This window comes from Phymastichus coffea, unplaced genomic scaffold (genome assembly GCF_024137745.1).
Source record: "Phymastichus coffea isolate CEN01 unplaced genomic scaffold, Cenicafe_Pcof_1.1 PCOF00133, whole genome shotgun sequence".
NCBI classification, from domain to species: Eukaryota; Metazoa; Arthropoda; class Insecta; order Hymenoptera; family Eulophidae; genus Phymastichus; species Phymastichus coffea.
Window position 1 is genome coordinate 401482 of NW_026706944.1, and position 21636 is coordinate 423117.

Below are 21636 nucleotides of genomic sequence, written 5' to 3' on the forward strand. Positions count from 1 at the left end.
CAGCGCTTTATTCCGCGGGCGCGCATTGTCTTGTCCTCGGGGCACTAAAACGAAAATTCGCGCTGTTACGCGTGTGTGCGGCCGTGGGCTCTCGCCGCCTCGGCCGAATCATAACCGTCGCGACGCGCGCGCGTAACAGCGCTGCCGCCGCGGCGGTGGTCTACCGAGAGCTCGAAACGCGATTACCTACCCCACCACCAGCGTGGCTTTATGCGCCGTGCTCGCCGCTCGCCGCTAGCGCAGATATAACAACACCCAGCAGAGCCGAGTTTTCCACAAGAAATGCCTCGATGCACCTATTGTTTAACAACTATGTTTGACTTGCAATTTGCGGCGCTGGCTCTTAATGCACTGCCACTGCTGGCTGGCTGACTGCTGCTACTGCTGCTGTGTTTGCCCGGCGCACCCCACGATCGAGTTATTTGCTGATATCGCGCGGCGCAGCTCCGTGCCCTTGATTTGCGCGCTCTATCTTTTTTTTTTTTTTTGTCACGACCGTCAACAGAGCCGCGAACGCACACTTTGTCGGCAGACTTCGAACGAGCGTACGTCGTTGCGTGCGAATGCAGTTGCTAAGTGTTTTCATGAACCCGTGCTTTTATGCACCGTCGATCGCGAGCTCGCCGCGTTAAATTTGCTCTCGCATAATCGCAATAATACGCTTAAAATGTAAGCAGCGAGCGGCGCTAACGGCTACACGCTTGCGAATGAAAATTTTACGTCGTTTACCGGCTAATGTATACGCGCCGAGCATTCCGCAGTTAATTAATCTTCCATTGTGCAATGAAAAATATCCGCCCGCGCGCGCGTTCTCGTTCCGACGCGGCTGTTGGCGCGATCGTCGGCTGACCTGCTAAAGACTCGTTTCTCGAGCATCGGATATAACGGACATCGTATCGATGTTGAAGTGCGAAATTCGCTCTGATGCATCGACTCCATCGAGTGTCTATTCCGTTGCCGGAGAAACCCAGACTCGTTATAAATAACGCGAATCGAATAAAGTTATTGGCGCGAGCAGCAGTTGAACGCGGAGAATCTCATAAAAAGAAGATATAATTTCCGCGCTGCGCTGAGGGATGAAAAAAAAAGGCACACGACACTCGCAGACATGCGCATTTTCGACGATGAAGTACTTACAAACTCGAGTCGTACAACACGTTTCAATTCCTCATGAGGGAGAGAACGAGAAAAAAAGGGCGTGACAAGAAGAAAGACGCGGAAGCTACTCAATTTACAACTGGGACCTGGTGTGCATGCAGCTCGAATATCGCTCTCTCGATAAGTCGCGCGCTAAAGAAAAAGAACCTAGCGCGCGCGAAACGCATTAATAATTCGCGAAGCTAAGGCCAAACGGAAGTGAAACAAACTTTGGCGTATTGACGTTCCGAATCCGAAAATGGTCTCTCGTTTGCCGATATCACTTCGCCGTTGAAATGTCGAAAAGCTGTGCTTTAACGCGAGGTCGCTCGGCGACTTCGCTGATTCTTGAAAATCAAAGGGCGGAGATTCGCGCGCGCGCCGAGTTTAATCGCGCACCTCTCTCTCAACTTTTTCCTTTGTGCTCGCTCTCGTTGTTCGCGGAAGGAAAGCAGTTATTAGAGCGGAAAGGGCGATCGATCGCCGGTGATCACTGTCCATTAATGAAAAATTTTTTTTTTTCTTATCAACATGGAAAATCAATAAACACGTACGAATTTTCCTTTAGCTGAGAACAAGGCAACGTAAATTATACCGCTTTCGTTAATTAATTGAAGCTGCGCAATTTAGGAGCTGCTATTTGCGAGATGCGAGTGGCCAATCAATCGCACGATTGATTGGAGTAATGGCAACTATCGACGATACTGCTCCAATTATAATCCGCGCATATTTTTGTGCTTGCGAGGAGTGCGTAGAGCGATGCAGTGCAGGTGTACGCGAGCGCCAAGTAATGACATTAATCGGGCTCGAAAACGCGAAATCAATAAAGTCGCGCCGGCTCAAACAACCGGCGCACTCAAGTTGGAGCATGTATTAGAACGTAAAATCAGTTTCTGCTGAACGCACCTCTGGCTATTAACGAGGCGCAATGCCGGGAATTAAAACATGTGAAAACGCGAGCGGGCGAGCGTGTAATATGGCGTTAGCCGATATTGGTGAGCTATCGTGTGTGCGTGCGCGAGCGCCCGCGGGCCTAAATATCAGGTGGAACTTTCCATTACAATTTATTAGCTCGCGGTTATGCGCGCCAACGTGTAGACTGCGAGCCGATCGATGTGTCTCGTCATGGCGCTTCGCGCGTCGACACACATCGGAAATTTCGCTGTTCGCTCTGTATGCGCGAACAACGTGCGCTTCATCTACGGGCGCTACGAATGCAAGAGTTGCTGTTTGTTAAGCCCACGTCCGATGGATTTTTGTATGCCATGAATATTTTACTTCTCCACCGATGCTATTTTGTTGGCTGCTTTTCGCCGATTTTTTATGTGTATACTGATATCACGTGGCTTTGAGGTATCGCTAATAGTTATATCGGATGGCTTTGCGTCATTGAACGCTCGCTTTGTGTCATCACCGTGCCTCGCATAATTCATCATTATTTTGTTAATTAATGATGATCAAATGATTCACTAAACAAATTATAATGATATTACTAACGGCAATCAAGATAGAAATGTACTAGTAATGAAAGTCGCCGAATTTACTATTCCTTACTTCCAAAGAAAAAATATGACTTGCGAACGTCAATACTGATTTTTCTACCATTTTATATTTATAATGTGAATATAAGCTTAACATTTCTTAATACGCATGAATATTGCTTCTTCAAAATACCATTCAATGTATATAAAATCAACTTTATACACATTACTTTTCTAATGTTTCATTTCAGCTGATACCAAAACTTACCGGTAAAGTTGAAAAGCACGTGACGGATCATATTGCGAATAAGTCACTTGAAGCTGATATAAGTCAAGCCAGCGCAACAGCATTGTGACAACAATTGTCAAAGGCATGCGGCAAGAACGGCAACAGTACATGTAAATCATACGCAAAACTTGGCTAATATTAACAAAATTTCTGGAAGCAGGAGAATGGGCTGATTACGCTAAGAATGCCACGCACATAGTTTCGCACCCGCAGCCCTAATAAATTCTTTGGACCCCGGCAAAAGATCAACCTGGCGCGCATAATAACGGAGGTCCTCGAGACTTTTGCTCGTGCTCGGATTGTTGCCAAGTTTATACCGACGAAATTCGAGCTTTCGACTGAAATGATCCGGGAGGGAAAGAGAGAGAGAGAGAGAGAGAGAGAGAGAGAGAGAGAGAGAGAGAGAGAGAGAGAGAGAGATAAAATAGGACGACTGTGCGCCGCGAGCGTTAGCATCCCTCGCGATCTGTTTATCGAATGCAGCTGCGCTCGCTCGCGTTCACGATAAATGCGGATAGTTTCGCGCCTCTCGCGCTGTTGTTTCGCGAAAGCTGTGTTACGCTTTGTGCTCTATTGACCGGCAGCTTTTTTTCCCCTGGGCGAACCGTCCAAATCGCTCTCGTCGCTCGCGGATTGGGTCTAAATGGTTTTACGCTTTTTTGTCGCAGCGCTCTTTTTTTTTATCGACACTGATAGAGAGTATATTTATCACAAACGGCTGATCGTTTACAAGTGATATACTTATATGATTATATTTTTCAAACGGTTGAATATCTACATTGCCATTGTTGTATTAGAATATAATTGAAATAACAACATGATTTTCAATATTAATTTGTTTCGTGAAACTATAGTGTACAAGTGGTAATAAATTCATCGGTAATAAATAACTCAATATACTAAGTTTGATGCAAACCTTTGTCTGCCCTTTTACTGAAAATATTCACAAATACATCATAATTGTTAGTAACTAAGAGTAGTTCCACCGAAACGAAAAATAATATAATTCTAGTATAATACAATAATTATTCTAATGCAATAAAAATATATAAAAATAATTATTACGTATTTGTTTGTTAAAATTTTTGGTAATAATGGCAGATGAAGGTTTAAATTTAATTTTCAAAATTGAGTTCTGGTTATATCTATAGATACATATAGTTATACATTTTTTTCTTATCCGAATCGCATACGGATGTCATGTGTAAAAATATTGATGTTCAAGAATAATTATTCACCCATACATACATTTTACTAAATAATTAAGAAACACTTAGCTTAAGTAATTTAGTTTCCAACGTAAGTTGAAATTGTCGTCATTTGAAAATCTATTATTTGCGTCAAAAAAATACGGTGTAATGGCGTGTTGCTCTACATATGAATTATCGCTCTTCAGTGTTATGAGCCTTAAAAATAGTTAAAATCAACGAAAAAGTATTTATCGATGTTTAAGAATATATTAGTATATATATTTATTTATTTTCATGCTGTTAGTGTATCCTATAAAGCTTAGAGTTCGATAAAAATGTTAGCTTATTTTACATTACTTTTCCTTGGAAGCACATTTGCTCAAGTTATTCTACCTGGCAAATGTCCAGCTGTATCGGTTAAATCTGATTTTGATGTCCAGCAGGTTAGTAACTCAATTTATACACATAAACGAATGTATAAATACATTTAAAAACAACGTAGCAAATAACGATTATAATCATTTGACTGAGCAATACGCATCGATACATTGAAAACTTCAATCACGATTATAATTTTTATTTTTCAGTACATTGGACGATGGTTTGAACAACGTCGATACTTTGCTATTTTTCAATTCGGTTTGCAATGCGTTACAGCAACTTACAGTGCCAACAATAATGGTACCGTCAACATTGTAAACCAAGGTACTTATCCACTGTAAGTGTACTTTTGCTATAAATAATTATATTTTGATGGATTTGGTGATTTCATTTAGAATGAGGGATTTTGTTTCACTAACTATTGCAAACTCTAGGATTGGCGTAAAGCCAAGTATTACAGGACTTGCATATGCAAAAACGGCCGAAAAGGCTAAATTGTCAGTAATTTTTCCATCGCTGCCTGTGCATGTTGAAGGTTCTTATTGGATACTTGATACTGATTATATTTCATACGCAGTTGTATGGAGTTGCACCAATATAAGTTTTATAAGGTAAATATTTTAAACCTAATATATACATAGATATACATTTTTCGACATTCCAGTTATGATATTTCAGCTTTTTAATTTAGCGTTAGATTTGCGTGGATCTTAACAAGAGAACGTCATATTCCGGATGATATTTTGGAAAAAGCTTATAAGGTTTTAGATAAATACAAGATTAACAAATGGCTTTTCTTAAAAACAGATCAAACAAATTGCCCAACAAATTAAGAAGATAAAAGGAACTAATCTAAGAATATAACTTTATGTTAAAGATAATTACTTATTAGTTTTTTTTGTGATGCAATAATTTAATTTAACAAATGTGTGACATTTTACTGTAACAAGACATCATTTTGAATTGTCACTATGGTCTTATAAACATATTATAAAATAAATATTCAACAATACTTCATGTGATTTATATAAAATATTTAAATCTACTGATTTGAATATGGATTGTTACAGATTGTTTATTTAAAAAATTTTTTTCTAGTTTGAGAGAAATTGACAATTCTCATATTGACATGGAATCAGTAATTTAAAATAGTATTGAACGGTATTGAATTGTATAAAAATTCAAAAAATGAATCGTAACATTTTTAATAACAGAATTTAATACACAAGTCTTCATTAGTAATTTAAAATACTCGTGTGACAAAATATCATCATCGAAATGCTGACAATAGAACTTTTGCAAAATTCCAACAATAAGCTACTCCGTCACAGTAGATAAGGAATGTACTAAAACATATTATCATATAACTACTCAGCAGTCGATTTGGAAATAATTTCAATTTAATTATTTCGGTAAATGCATTTTTCCATTTCTATGAAGACAAAAACATGCTATCTAAATTTAAAAAATTAGATGCAAAACATGTAATTAATCAATATAAATTGTACGAGCAAACTTATCTTACGAATTCATCTGTATTAATATATCCTGATATTCAAAATAACTTGAAGTGAAACTTTCTTAAAACAAAGAGAATTTGAGAATTTCCAATAATAGCATAGTAAAAAGCATATGAACTACACGATGACAACTATAGTTGTACATACTTTCCAATTGGTCAATCGTTTTAGTAGAACTTGCTAATATTTTAATTCGCCAAATGACTTTACTTTCTGATTGATTAGTCTCAGTTTAAAAATTCCTGTTAAATCCTTAACAATAGTTTATTATTGACAGTTGTGACATTGTTACATTTTTAGTGGCATACTATCAATTGTTTTGCAGAAAAGTATTGGCTACGTTTATTTCGCATGTATAAAATTATTATTTATACTTTTCACGAAAGTAGGACACATAATACGAAAGGAAGGGAAATGATGTAGAGTTTGCCCGGGAACCCAGCGTGAGGTGATTTCCGACGTGACAAAATCGCAGCAAAGAGTCAATGGCCATACGTTTATGACATTCACACTTTTATTTCATTAGCTTACACAGACATTTAGTATTATTTCTCGCATACATGACAAATCAAATACGACGGATTTCGGACAATATAATTCGTGGACGCGGTACGGTTTTCGCAGATAGAGCTGTGATCACAAAAGGAACTTGGCTTACATACTTCGGTTTAAAGATGACGGCAGTTATTTATATCGTTCAGCCTACTCGGACCCGTTGGGCAGCGGAAAGCTCGACTTTGCGGATGAGGCTGGTTGACCATCCAGGTTGCAATGAATCTTCGGTCCCGTACGACAGCCAAGGCGACGGTGGTCTCGGGTCGGAGCAGTGAGACATCGGGCCGTTCACAAAGGCGTTGAAACCCGGGCAGGTGTGATTGACCCGCGCCGCGCTGCGACCCGATCATCTTGAGGATGTATCCATGCGAGCACCTACCGCTGGCATACGCGCAGCCAATTCGGATCATTGTTGTAATGTCGCACTCACTGGGCACGTGGCGCGCTATTCAAATCAGCTCGTCATACGTGTTCTTCAATATATTCTCTAGGGATTTGAAAAATACATTAGGAACCATTACACAATTATTTATTTTATTGTAATGGAAGATCTTACTACTGTATACATGAATTTTCTAGAGTTGTTTCACAAATTAATGATTAAAAATTCAAATGAGAAAAATACGTAGCGTTGTACCAAATATTACGTTCATATTTTTTGAAGATTTTGAAAATGCGCTATGTCATAAATGGAAAAAAAATTTACATAATAAATCTATTCAATTGAGAAAGTATTCGTTAAGCAATACAAACGGTTCCGTGGTAGCTAATCAAAGATCATCCATTTAAGGTTATAATATGAAAAATTGTAATCAGATACACACACACAAATTTCATAAAAAATTTGGATTTCATCAGTTTAATGTAGCCAAATTATTCAATACAATCACCATACTGTTATCTCTATAGCAGAACGTCAAAAAGACATTAAAACCGGTCAAAAGCAAACAAATCCCACAGTCGACTCTCATCGGGACAAGAAACTTTTACGTAACCAATTAATTTAACAGTCCTCTGACAAACACTTAGCCTTCTATCGGTGTAGAGGCTTGATGACTCGAGGATGAACAAAAAGCTGCTAAAGTGTACAAAAAAAAGACTGACGAAGCGCTGTGTTGCACACAAACACGACAAAGTTGACGACCTTTTATATGTGTTACCAGAATGACAACATTGACTATATACCACTGGCGATAAATCCATTAATCCTCTGCTTTTTCAGTGACTCATCCTGCCTTTCCTTGTCGGCTACTGCTACACATTTTTTACTGACTGTGTACGTAAAAAAAAGCTTTTTCCATAATTTTTTCGATCGATAATTTTATTTATTCAGTTTGATTCATCGTACATTATTATCTAACATTTTCATGCAGAAATAAGAGTTGCAATATTTTAAATTTTTCAAAAGAAACTTTAGTTTTATAAAATAATATAGTCACGGGAATTCTATCAATACTTAAAGTGTGTACCTTCAGATTTACTTTTTGAAAAAAGAATCTTAAGTTTAAAGAATGTTTTAAGCTTAAGCTTCTCTTTAATGGTTCCGAAAAATTACGTTAAAGAAAGGCAGAAGTTTAAGTATAATTGAAATTGAATCAAATCTGTGATACCGAACTGAGCTTTTTGGCCTTAAAACCGATGAAAAGTCTGATAAAAGTCGACACGATCCATTTTCGAGCAATATTGACTTGAAGAGGATGAAAGCTCGGTAATGTACGTACGTATAGTTGTGATGTTGGTGCTGAAATCTGTAGCAAACTTGGTCGTAACATAAAACGAGGCAAGTTTTTTTAAATACGACCAAAGTTTGTCTGAAGTGTCCGATCCATTAACGTTAAAATAAGTAAATTCCAAATCGATTGATAAACTACTGGCGGCAATGTAGAAACTGAAATGCAGGAAGCCTTTTCTCCGCGCTAAGTGTGCCTCAAGACTTGATCATCATTCTAAAACCCAAAGGCAATCTGCGCCAGAAGAGATTCCAATTTACATCCATCAGTACCTTGGATGCTGGCTATAAATAGATCTTTCTCTCTGTGCTGCCGCTTAATTCCCGTCCTCTCTCTCTCTCTCTCTCTCTCTCTCTCTCTCTCTCTCTCTCTCTCTCTCTCTTTGTACCGTAGTTTCGTAAAGCCACCTTAAAGTTCGCTGCTCTCTCAGTCTCTCGCATGCTTCAGGGGATACGGGGAACAAACTCTCGGAAAGGGTGAATTTCTTTGACATTCTAAGATGAGAACCGTAAGAGGGATAGAAAGAGTAGTTGTCGAAGTGCGGCATGCCAATATACCTATATACATCTACAACAGACACGTGCGTGCATCTTTTTCTATTAAGAAATTCCTCAAATGAAATGCATATTTTCTCGCGTGTATTGACAAATACGAAAAGAGGATATATTTCGTATTTTAAGAATGCGAACGTTTCTGTCAATTTAAGGGGACTATGCTACAAAAAAATTTTTTACGCTAACACGAAAGATCAAACGGATATATAGTGAAAATATTTTACATCAGCAGAAAAACCGTTCAGAGAATTCACACTCGTTTCACATGCGACAAAAGATTGTTTCTCTGATTTCGCAGGTATGTAATACTAGTATACAGTATGAAGGTATATGCTTGCAATACAGTGGAAACTGCATAATCAAGTTTACTTTCGTACAAACTCTGTGGTATGTATTCGATAGCATTTGAGTTAACTTGACAATTTATATTGTTCAAACGACGCTGTGCCGTAAAGCCATTCTGTACGGGAAAACAAAGGACATTTCTGAAAAAACATCGAGGTATGGATTTTCAATTTTTGAATTTAGATTATTTGACTCTGAATGTATGATGAATGTCAATTTTATAATTTTATCGTGGTATGATCTATTGAAAGCTTTAAAATACTTATTTTTTGACACTTCTTTTTTGTCGCAGAGGCATTAAAATCACGCGAAAACTTTGCCATCAATAAAAATGATAACGTATTTTTTTGCAATTTTCTTATGGTATTTTTGGATTTTAATTAAAACGAAAAAAGATAACGTAAATCTGATTTCAAAATAATGTTCGACCTGGAATTTTTACGGATAAACATCGATCGGAAACGATATCTTGGTTTATATTTTACTCGATTTCGAACCTTATTTTGAAAACTCAAATCTTACGCAAACATATCAACTTTGCAAATTCATTAGTTTTGAGATTTTATAGAATTTTACAGATTTGAAAATATCTCTACAAGAAAAATTTTGTGCAAAAATAAAATAATGCATGTTATCCGACATACTTTAATTTGTAGAATTTCAAATCGCACTGACGTTATTTATTTTTTGTTTTTTATCAAATTCTAAAAGACCATTAAAAATCGTGTACTTTCTCTCGACCAATTTTTATAAAAATAAAAAATGGTATCATAAATGGGGCACACAATTTTTGATATTTTTAAGTCGTCCATTGGCCAATTGAAAAGCAACGTGCGCTCAATTTGAGAACTTAACAAAATCGCGTGGAACTGAATTAGTAATGCTGAACGCATTATCTCAAAGGTCCGATTTTTCATTAAAAGAATTTAATGGAAGCCCGATAATTGCGCAGCGTAGTTAATAAGTCAATGGGCGGTAATGCAGTAAACAGATAGCGAAAGAAGATAAAAAGGAGACGCGGCGGTTGTCGCACAGGCGGACGTGAAGTAAAGGAACAGCGGATCTAAAGAATCGATGTGTCCCGGCGTGACCCATAAAAAGGCGAGCAACAAGCAAGCAAGCAAGCAAGCGCGGCCGGCATTATCCCGGCAATTAAGCACGAGGCGCGAAAAATCATGCGAAGGAAGCGGCGGTGGCGGCGGCGCAGCAGATAGCAGCGAGTCGGCGAGCGCGAGAGACAAAAGAGACGGAGCAGCACGCTTGCGCAGCTCCCGGGTCTCGTTGCGCGGGCGCGGGCAATAGCAGCAGCAACCCCCTGGCTGGCTGCTGGCGGCCGCCGCCGCCGCTTCGCCCGGGACGAACGATACGAACGCACACGGCACAGTCGCCTCGGTACGTTGCAGTGAGCAACGGGCAGTGCTTATATAGCGTGGGAATAGTGTGTGCTTTATAGTGCTCTGCGCGCGCCCCCAAGAGAGAGAGATAGAGAGAGAGAGAGAGAGAGAGAGAGAGAGAGAGAGAGGGAGAGCCATTGGCACAGATATGTTAGCGGCCGGTGAAGTAGGTGCGCGAGTGTGATGTTTATTGATGATGCTGATTATAATGATGTGTGATGACCAGTCATGAGCTGCTACCGTTGCTCCGTGCTTTCTACCTTGCTGTGCTGTTCGATGCTTGTCATCCTTGGCATCAATGGTGAGATACATCATTTCATTGTAATACCTATGTGACACGTTATCATTCGTCACTCGTTCGCCACCTCGACTTCGCTGGTTCGCGCAGCGAAATCCTTCGCGCCCTGCAATCAATCCCTTCTCCTCGGCGTGTGCACGCGTACGTGTGCGTGCCGAGCGGCGAATGCGGTTTTACGCACTGACTGTGTCACGAGGCCAATGGCACGAAATATCAAAGACGATCGTGGCCAATTGCGAAGAGGGAGGGGGCGACCTGAGAATTGCATTTCCGAGTTGGTCGCGCGGTGCTGCACAGCAGCGGAAATTCATTGCGGACAGGGCGTAGCCCGACGGGATTTGTTTTCGCCGACGAGTGCATCATCGCACGAGGGATCGATCTCCATTCTCGCGTACATCCTCGCCCGTTGTAGTCTTATCGTCCGCGACGCGTTTCTTCTCATTTCCGGTAATCCCAGTTTATTTGGTAGCTTTTGTGCTCTTGGCGATAGAGACAAACTTTCAATCTTGATTTTTTTCCTGAATTATAGTGTTACTCGTTCGATATTTTCGCCCGCTCGAAGCCCGTGTGCTAACACGCCGATGAAAATCAAGCGAAAAGGTGCCTCGTCAGAGGCAAATTAGACGACAGCCAGTGTTGTTATAATGTAATCACCATAAAACTAGTTGCGCAAAGTGCTGGGCGCAGTAATGGCCATTAGTTCTTGCTTTTTTTTCTTATTTTTCTCTGTCGACGCTTTCAAAATCGATCGTGTATAGGCTATAAAGTACAAAAAACTTACCACACATTCGCAATCGAGACACGAGTAGTGCGAAATTGAGGCGCCGCTAGCGTATGGTATTGCCATCGCGTTTTCTGGGGGATGGATTCTCGTGAGAGGATTCAATTTTTGTGCGCTCGACGCACTGCAAACGGATTTTTGTGCAATATGCATCCTCAATTTACTGGTCGACCGAATATTCGTTTCTTTCCTTTTGTCGAAATGAGTTTCCGCGAGATTGTTGAGAATAAAAACAAGCTCACTCTCTACAGATATGCGTTGGGGAAATACCGGTAAAAAAAAATATCCTTGGTGAAAACTACAGAATCAGATTACGAATGATCACGTCGTAAAACTTTTTTATTTCGAAAGAAATATAAGAAAATATTCGTCACGCGCATATAGCAATGTCTCGACAATAAAAAGTAAATAAAACTAGACCTTTACAGCAATGACAATAAGACGCTTACGGTGTTATATTCATGATCCAAATTGGCAGGCTTAGAAGAAGCTTTTCATTAAATTCGTTATGATTATTTTCTCGTGAAAACGTTCATACTTTTTGGGTCTAAATTGTAAAAGCGCACTCACGGGGAGCAAAATTCACAGCAATTTTTTACACCCTGTTGAGCTGTGGACTATATGTATATATTTTGAGCCTATACGTTGTAAACAGTAATTCGCTGCTGTCACTCGCTTTCAGAGTTGAGCGACAAAAAGCTGTGAAATATAAAATTTCGTACAAAATGTCCCCGTCGTTTAACCGGCCCAAGTGTTACTTCATGCGATCTTGTTAACGCACCTTTGAATTGACAAAAAATTGTATGGGTTTCCGATACTTTATCAATCTTCGTGTTGACATTACACGGACAATTGTATTTATCAACTTTTATATTTATATGCAAGATTATTCGAGTGATTTTTTATTTTATCTTTATATGAAAAGTATTATTCGAGCGTAAATTTTAAATATTTTATAGTGTATGCACGAAAGTTATTCCGTCTATATCCTTTGGCTTTTCCTATTTTATCAAAACCAGCTAATGTTAGATTATAAAATATTGATATGTCTGATTTATTTATCTTCCTATTCATATTTACGAAAATTAATCGATTTTTTTTTCCAGTAGAAATAACGTTATAGTCAATAACATTTACGAGGCGAATGGATATTCGATTAGGTTTTGATAGAAAATAAATTCATTAGATGTGAATTAAGTGAAAAGATGTTTTGCTAGTTTGAACACAAATATCTCTCGAATTACCGCACTAAAATCTTTACGTTTCCTGTTCAATAATGACACGGCATAATTCATCGCTGAGCGAGTACTTTATCCACTTTTGATTATGATATAAATCATACTGTTTATCATGATAAAAGTACAGAGTTTTCCATCTAGAAAACGTAGATAAAAAAAACGACCACCGATAACTCTGTGGGACTGAACCAAATAAATCGGTATACATATCATGAGCCAGCACTATAAGCTCTGTAAGAAGAGGTCGATAATTGTCGGGATAGTCAAGACAGAAAGAGAGAGAGAGAGAGAGCTGAGACCTGGGAGCGATTCAACAAGGCTGTTCTATCTCAAGGGGCTTTCGTACTTGCGCGCGCGGCCTAATTTGTCGAGAGAAAGAGAGAGGCAGAGTGCGCATACTTACATGCGACACTTTTACGCGCGGAGCTTTGTGTTAGTTCTCTGTGCCGACGTCGTCTAAGAAAACGGGGCGACTTTCAATTAGTGAAAAATTATTCGTTAATTTGACTCATGAATGGCTAAGGACGAGAGTTGTTATACACTTTCAACTATGCGGCTTTCGAGAAATGTTGAGACTCGATTTTTTTTCCTTCTTAATTATACCACGAATTTCGTTTTCTTTTTTGGTATCGTGGAAGTAAATATTATTTATTTAATGTTATTACATGGAAACTTGTCTAAGCGTGAAAATCTTCGGCGAGTTGTCGATGTAATAATCATCATATTGCAGAGTAAATAGAGAAGGAAATTTAAATATCACAATGGCGTTGTAATTTACGGACCGTAATTTATTATCTTGAACAAATAGAAAGCAACGCGATAGTAACAAGTCCTTCATACTTTGAAGCCGTGTTTTTGCTGGGAACGCTGGGAGCATCAGCGTCGACGTCGACGCACTTAATATCTGACAAAAACAATGAACATCGTAAAAACTGCGTACACCCCTTTATCAAGACGGGAAATCATCTCGGTAGAAGGGCACGTGTAACTGAGAATTGATAAATAATACATAAAATGCGAGCATCTGCACTGATCAGCAGATAGCCTTCTGCCGTGATTTGTTTTTCTTTCTTGTAGCTATTGAAAATTCATTGGTTTCTTCTCGGTAGAGTCTCACTTTTTTCTCTCGCAGGTCTCGATCAATCGCTCGAGTTTAAGTTTCTAGTGAAAGCAATCGATTACTTATTATTCAGTGCTTGCCGAGTGTATCCAAGGCTATAGAAATGAAACTGAATAGAAATTCATTCTCCGTCGAAGTTGTCGAGCGGAATACTACATTCTGCTTAATGTATACCCGTCTTTGTGTACAAGGTTTAATACAGGCTGTTTGCCTAATACGAATGAGAGAGCAAATCAATTAAAAGTAATTGTCGGAAACTGCTTTTGAAATTAGTTTCCAGACTCTGATGCGAGGAGATGGACGGAAACTAATATCTCGTTATTAACTCTATTCAAAAGTTACGTTACATTGCAAGTTTAATTCTTCTAATGAACACTTAGCCAATTTCCTATAAGCGGGTAATTAGCAAGCTTGTTCATGTATATAAAGCTTAATTTTTTATTTCCTTGTTTCGGCCTTGCTGACAAAGCCAGACACGGACACCTACAACAGTTCGGAGCGCTCCTATCATAAATGAGAGCGAAGTTCATTAGAATTGAACTCGTAGCGTGACTTTTACCCTGCACGTGAAAAAAAGACCAAACAAGCGTAGCCCGAATAATTTTAATAACCCCAACAAGTAAATGTCAGCTATCTCGCTGGTTATTTTCGTGTAAACACATAGTTGAAAATGTAAGCAGTGCTAATTATGCCAAAAAGAACAACGAACGATAATTATTCCGCGGAGCCAGATAAAAACCAAAGTCAACGAGCCTAGCGAAACGGACTGGATGAAAAAAAAGCTACTCACACTGCGGCTATATAAAAAGCTGTTTCGCGGCCAAAAATTATCTCGGGGAAGAAAAAAAAAAATAAAAGATCAGCGGCCGACCGCGAAATCACCGAGACGTCGGAGCTTTTAGTGGCTGTCGAGCCTCGTAAAGCGATACAAGCGCGCACCTTTCCCTCTGCAATATAATAAAACGAGAGTACAGCGAATCGTCCTCCCGTGACTCGTCTTCTCCGCTCTACTCGCACAAGCGAAGCGTCCGAGGTTAATTGCCGTCTTTAGTCGCTGGTAATTTGGGGTATTATCGTTGTATTGACGACGAAGCATCGCGCTGGTTGTTACGGTATCTTCTCAGCGACTATTATTCATTTTCTTCCCTTTCTTTCGTGATTGTAAATTGAGAAACAATGTTTAATTTAACCATCTACAGCAGCTGATATTTACACTTCATCTATCAGTTGTGTAGGTTTAAGGCTTTGGTATAATCTATAGTTGGAATTGTTACACGCCAGAATAATTGTTATAATAAATTTGGACATTATTTTTCTAAAAAGATTCACAAAGATGTATTTTTCTGAAAACTGAAACTTCGCAAGTTGAAAATCAATCAATCGAACTTAAATTTCGCACGAATTTTGATCGTAAAATTTTTATATCCAAATCCGACACGCAATACCGTTGAGCTGCGATATATTTTTCACGTCACAAGATTCAAATGAATAACGATTGTAAAAGATATTCAATTGAAATCACTTTTCGAACGTCATTGCGTATCAGTGGATGCATTAATAGTAGTCATCATTTGACATCAAAACATTTCATGATACCTTGCGCACTGCCATTCATAATCTGATTTAATCACAATTCCAAATGTTATTTTTCTTTTTCACGATCGATCGGTCGCAGTTTCAAATAACACTAATTAAATTTATGTTTGAATGAAAATTGTTTCAACCGCAGCACTGCCTCAATAGAATTTAATTAATATTGTGCTTAGCATTTGTGTAATATTGCTAAAGTATTCAATAATTTTACGATTTTAATATTATTAGATTTAATGAAGATTTACTAAAATAATGACCGAAATGATCACGGAAACGTACACATTTTATTATCGAAATAAAATTTACTAATTAATTTGTATAAAATAAGAATGTTCCCATATCGTTATTCGTGAAATTTGATCTTTTATTGGGTCATCGAATTATGACATAGATTTTTCTTTACAATTTTTCTCGCAGAATCGATGGGTGTAGTCAGGTTTTCAATATAGTGAATTTGAACATCAAATCATTGATTGCAAGTGACAAAAAGATAAATATAGGTAATTCTAGTTGTAGTTCTGTATCTGCACTCCGGATACCCTTTTCCTAGGAAGCCTTCCGATTAGCGAACTCGTCATTGTTGCTCCTGCTTGTGCGGTATGCTTCTATTTGACAAGCAATCCCCTTACAGATAACCGGAGGACGTCATACCACCCTAATCATTGGACCTACAACTTAAAGTGGAATTCCGAGCCACTAGAGTCGCGATGTTGATTTTATTACGTCAAAATGATCGAACGTGCTCGCTTCGGGGGTCGGAGCCGGGCCTCCCGCACAGAAGTTTAGGAGTCTATCCACTGAGTTACCTCGTCTAATAAATATAGATATTTTATGTTTCAGGAGTAAATGGGATAGTCCGTTGCTGTAAAGCCCAATTTTTGCGCGGACCTATGATAACATGAATATTCCACGTTTGAGCTGAGTACACTGTAACGTTGATCAAATCATGCTCTCAAAGGCATTCTCTATCTAATTATCTCATCGCAACGTTCCTCATCCCTCTTCAGTTTAACAACAATGCGGCAACTAGCAATTCCGATTCAAGTAATATACACTCGACCCTTATCAGGCCAACGATACAGCAACACCGGTAGCACTGGAAAAAAAACTAATCAAAGCCGAGCGGACTTATTAGTACCTGTAGTACTGACCGTCGCTGGGCAATAAATCGAGCTGAATCCGGTCTGCAGAGTATAACATCTGCTTTGGCCATCGTCAATTATTCAAGCGCGTCCAATCTACTGGCGCCGGCGCGTCGCGCGACGCTCTGCCCCTCTATTTCCCCCCCCCCCCCCCCCCCGCCCCCCTCTCTCCATTCTTCAAAGAGAAAGGCGCCGTTTTGAGTGATTAATATCATACGATGTATCATTGTTTTCCCAACCAAGTTTCTTTACAAGCGAGGATATTCTGTTTGAGAATTCAGTTACGTGTGTTCGCGCGGCTGCGCGCGTGTTTATACGTCCAGGATTTCACTCGACTACTGCGCGCAAGTTTGGATTTTGAGTTTCGCTTTACAAAAATAACTGCGGAAATGTTTTTATTTTCCGTTCGAAAAATTTTGTGTTCGCGACCAATAGATTGGTCGGATAGCTATATTTTGCCGAAAATATCGCAAAACCTTTCTACGCACTGCATCAATTACGGTCACGTCACTTTTTTTACGAAAGCTCTTTTGAAAAATCAACAGGATTTCAACCGCTACGCACCAAAAGGCCTTTGCAAATACAACAAATAGAAGAAAAAAAAAATAAAAAAGAAAAAGGTACATCCACGTTGAGCTCTAAACTGTTGTACTTTTCACATTCAATTTTCATCAAAAGCAAACTACAGCGAATTGCAGATTACAATCTATATAGAAACATCTCGCGCAAATAACCTCATATATGACTTAGGTAAAATCTACTACTCTCGCGGCAATCGCATCAATAATCGCCTCATCTCACGCAAACGAGATTATACACACACACACACACACACACACACACACGCGCGCGCGCGCGCGCGCGCGAGTGGATATAACCAATCCAATTAATTTTCAAACAATAGCCGAGGCGCTGCTCTAGGCATAGATCTAATTCGCATGCAGACCGCACGAGCGAGCAAACGCTCGTATAATCGCCGCGGAAAATTGCCATAAAGCAAGAGAAAAAAAAATAGAAACATAATCGAACGCTAGCTCGAGCGTTATACTACTTCATAATCACCTCCTAAATCAAAGACCATTAACGTCATATATATCTTTTTTATTCCCCGGCGAATGAAGAAATATAAGGTGGCGGCGTCGACGCGCGCAATACAAAGGCTTTTACGAGGAGGATTTGAAGTACTGATCTTCCTTTACACCAACTGTAACGTATGTGTGCGTATATATATATTATTGTGAAATAGATTCGACAAAGAATAAAAGCGTTGCTAGGGAGATTGTTCGTTCGTTTCTCATTGTTGTTTTTTTTGTTTGTTTTTTAGTTAATTAAAATTCGAGCTTAATGTTGAAAGCTTAACTAGACTGATTCTCTGGTTTTGCATTCTTATTCAATAAACACTTGTTTATCATTAACAAAAATTGTGTTACTTATTTGTGTGGATATGCGAGACTGTTACATTTTATTGTTTTGTTCCTTGTCGAACCCAATACATAACAATATATACATGCACATCCGAGTTTGTTCGAGTTGATGGAGCGAGTAAAGTGGATGGGGCGTCCACGCGGTTAAGACGACCGGACGGATGATGGCGGGTCAAAGGGTTCTACTGGCCACCGTGCGCTTCAATTTAAACTCTTGTCAGGTGTATAGTGCGCGCGGGTTTACACTTCAGTGTTTCGTTTGTATGCCATGCGATTTGAATTTCACTCTCTCGCCCGTTGTTATTAACGATCACGAGAATTTCATTGCACGCGCTGCCCATCCGCACGCGCGCGCGCGCTCTGATATATTTACCACTGGGAATTCCAATTTGCATGATTGCTCTTGAGGGCCGTGCATAACTTATGCAAACTTACGAGTTTATATTGCATGCACTTGGGCATACATCCGCGTGTTCGCTATCTGGCAAGTTTCGTTTTGTTAAACTTGAAGCTTGAACTGATGGGAAGACGACTGGTTCTCTCTCTCTCTCTCTCTCTCCCTCTCTGTCCGTGTACCTTGGGAAATGTCTTACACAATGACGACGACGCAGATTGGACGTTGCAAATTGCTTGTAACTCATTACAGGAATACCAAGCGCTGAAACTATTCACCGGTTTTCCGAGTTGTACGCGCGTACTGCTTTGTCAAAACGAAAAGCTGCGAAGAAGATTGAGGCTATACTTTCTTTTTTACATCTATTGCAATTCAGTGAAGATTGAGGCTTTCGTTGATTTATTCGCTGAGAAGATTATACGGCGCAAAAAGAGAAGAGGCAGTATATCGTTGGAATGAAGGGCTATTGAATGTCTACGGTAGGAAATCTCTCTCTCTCTCTCTCTCTCTCTCTCTCTCTCTCTCTTTCTCTCTCTCTCTCTTTCAACGTCTTTAGGTAAAATCTTATCTCTCTCTCTTTCTCTCTCTCTCTCTCGATAGATTTGGCGCTAGCTGATACGTATTCAAAAGTTACTCCCATAGAAAGTCACTCGTGTAATTTTTGAAAGTAACTTCTTACGAAGTTTCGCTTCTTCTGTCAAGACCCGGTGTCGAAACAGTTTGCACGACCCGAATAGAAAAACTGCTGTAATGTACAACGATGAAAGAACTTTCGTCGTCGCAACAATTAACAAAGTAGCCGAGCGAAAATTTTCCATTCCAAAAATTAACGTAGCACGCAAGTTAGAACCTAACCACTAGCACTATTTTACCTTACCACTACAATGGAATTCATCTTAGTTGCGACACACTGCATTTCCATACAAATACGTCGTAGGAAAAGCTAAGGCGACCTGCAATAAAAGAAGGCCGACGATAAACAAAGAAAGCATTGCCGCGGCTGCGCTTGTGAAAAAGAGAGAGAATGAGTAGGACGAGGGAGATAGAGGGAGAGAATGCGAGTGTCTGAGAACAAAAAGGGCGTTTATTGTGGAGCCAAGAGAGGAAGAAGTAGAAGGGGCGGAGATAAACAAAAGCTCACGAGCACGAAGGAAATGCACTAATACGGGATTTGGTCCCTCGATCAATTTTTCTCCCGGTCGGTTATTGCGCTAATTTCTTTTCGTTTTCTTCCTCTTCATTGCCGCCGCTGCGAAACAACCAATAATAGAGCGGCGTTTCTCGCAGTCTTGCATCAGCGTTTTTAATATCGCCCAGCTCTCTGCACGTGTACAAAGAGGCGACAGAGAGAGAGAGAGAGAGAGAGAGAGAGAGAGACGCTGTAAACGAGCAAATAGAAGGTAATGAATACAATCGATTTTAATATTTTCCAGGCATCGAGGAGAGATTAATCTTTCATCTTTTGCTCGCGCTACCTTTGCCGAGCGAATATTCTATTTGCCAGACGTGCAATTCAAACTGGATGCGAGACGAGAGAATGGAAATTTTAGATCGACCCAAACTTGATTTGCTTTTAATTAGCGGTAATTCGATTGCGCATTGCGCGCTTCGCTTTGCCCAATAAGTCGGATCGGCTATTCTTCTCATCCCCAACGTTCCCTCGGCTTATTTTTTTGTTTTTATTTCTTTTGATTAATTGTAGTGTTGATTGAGGACTCGACCTAGATAGCGCGATATTCTAGATGCCGAAGTTATTTAAATAGCCTGATATTTGCATTTGTAGCTTTCCTCCCTTTACATATTGAACGAGGCGGATAATTCTTTGAACTTTTTCAAATGAGAAATCGAAGCATTAGTACTTTAAAAGATCAGATCAGCGTATATTTTTTCCTTTTGAACAAAAAATTCTACCGTATCGTCACAATTCTTTTCTCGAAATTCATGTAAGGCACGCTTTATTGATAAAAATCGATATCATATGTGGCTTGTTGATCAATGATGGTAATAAATGTTGATTACCTTAACTCAATTTAGTTTAGTGTCATTTTTAGTAGTGCGAAGGGTGAATTCGTCTCTTATCGCTATATTCTAAATATAGTTATTTTAATAAATTTGAATTTCATTGAATTTAAATTTACAAATTTCAATTACCTTATCTCACGCAAAGTTTACTTTATATTAAGATATTTTGCTTAAAAAATAAAAGCATTCGAATCTCACTTGCTAGGAAAAAATAGCCATTTGAATTATGAACTTGACTTAATCTTCAATAAATTAAGGTCAAGTTATAACGATAAACAAATTGAGTGTACGTAAAATGTGTGTTTATCTAGAGAAAACTGGTTTCACAAAACACACAGTAAATGAGAGTTTCAATATTATTGCGTATCCCCCTACTCTCTCATTTACATGAGCACCTCTACACTGTCTCTCTCTCTCTCTCTCTCTCTCTCACTCTCTCTCGTGCGCGCGTAAATCGATTTGCTTGATGCGCGCATTAGCGCTCATCATTCTGCTTCTGAACGGCACGCTTCCCGTAACTCTCTGCCTCGTGGGCTCCGGGCATCATCTCCCCTTGGGTCAACAGGAAGTGTATACAGACTTTTCACGAGTAGATTAATCTTTCCGCAAGCAATCGCATTTATGGTGATCACTTCGGTTTATCGGATCGCGCACCGCAATTGCTTGCGAAATTCACCTATCCCAGTGTTCGCTTTCATCGTTTCTCTTCACGACAAATCCAACCATCTCATTTCCTTACCTATCTTGCTCCTTAAAGTAACATTTCATCTGTAAGTGGTAAAATACATTTTATGGTAAGACGTTATCCTGTTTGAGATTAATGTGATTTTCCTGCTACGGTCGTTTAAATTGCATTGAAATTTTTATAGTCACGAACGTCAATTGCATACGTATACATAAGAGTATCGTGATTTTTTCATTTCCTTTTGAGTTTTTAAACGGAAGTGCAAAAATTAATACGGATTCATATCGTGAATATACGTTTTCTTTCGAGCTTACGAATTATTGATTATAAAAATGAAATTATACTAAAGATGTATATGAATTA

At 39.2% G+C, this 21636-nt stretch overlaps 2 protein-coding genes across 3 annotated transcripts in view; both read left to right on the plus strand.

The window, feature by feature from the left end:
* The first annotated feature begins 4232 nt into the window (after positions 1-4232).
* Positions 4233-5484, plus strand: LOC131671688 (apolipoprotein D-like). Of its 2 annotated transcripts, none has more exons than XM_058948305.1 (4): positions 4233-4540; positions 4685-4815; positions 4913-5089; positions 5157-5287. In XM_058948305.1, the coding sequence occupies exons 1-4, from the start codon at positions 4433-4435 to the stop codon at positions 5167-5169; spliced, it is 429 nt and encodes a 142-aa protein (XP_058804288.1). In that variant the 5' UTR covers positions 4233-4432; the 3' UTR covers positions 5170-5287. The 2 variants fall into 2 exon arrangements, with proteins under 2 accessions (XP_058804288.1, XP_058804287.1); XM_058948304.1 differs by having other exon boundaries at positions 4235-4540; positions 5170-5484.
* A 5103-nt stretch (positions 5485-10587) lies between these two features.
* LOC131671687 (hemicentin-2-like) overlaps positions 10588-21636 on the plus strand; it is a 29495-nt gene continuing 18446 nt past the window's right edge. The window contains exons 1-2 of the mRNA XM_058948303.1: positions 10588-10746; positions 10803-10877. Coding sequence (XP_058804286.1) covers positions 10725-10746; positions 10803-10877 — 97 coding nt within the window. The 5' untranslated portion in view covers positions 10588-10724. The remainder of the gene's footprint in view (positions 10747-10802; positions 10878-21636) is intronic.

Bases quoted from the DNA above. Each gene is read 5' to 3' on its own strand.
- LOC131671688 (XM_058948304.1), top strand. From the start codon at position 4,433: ATGTTAGCTTATTTTACATTACTTTTCCTTGGAAGCACATTTGCTCAA. The intron at 4,816-4,912 runs GTAAGTGTACTT...TGCAAACTCTAG, and splicing joins AACCAAGGTACTTATCCACT to GATTGGCGTAAAGCCAAGTA. The intron at 5,090-5,169 runs GTAAATATTTTA...TTTTTAATTTAG, and splicing joins ACCAATATAAGTTTTATAAG to CGTTAGATTTGCGTGGATCT.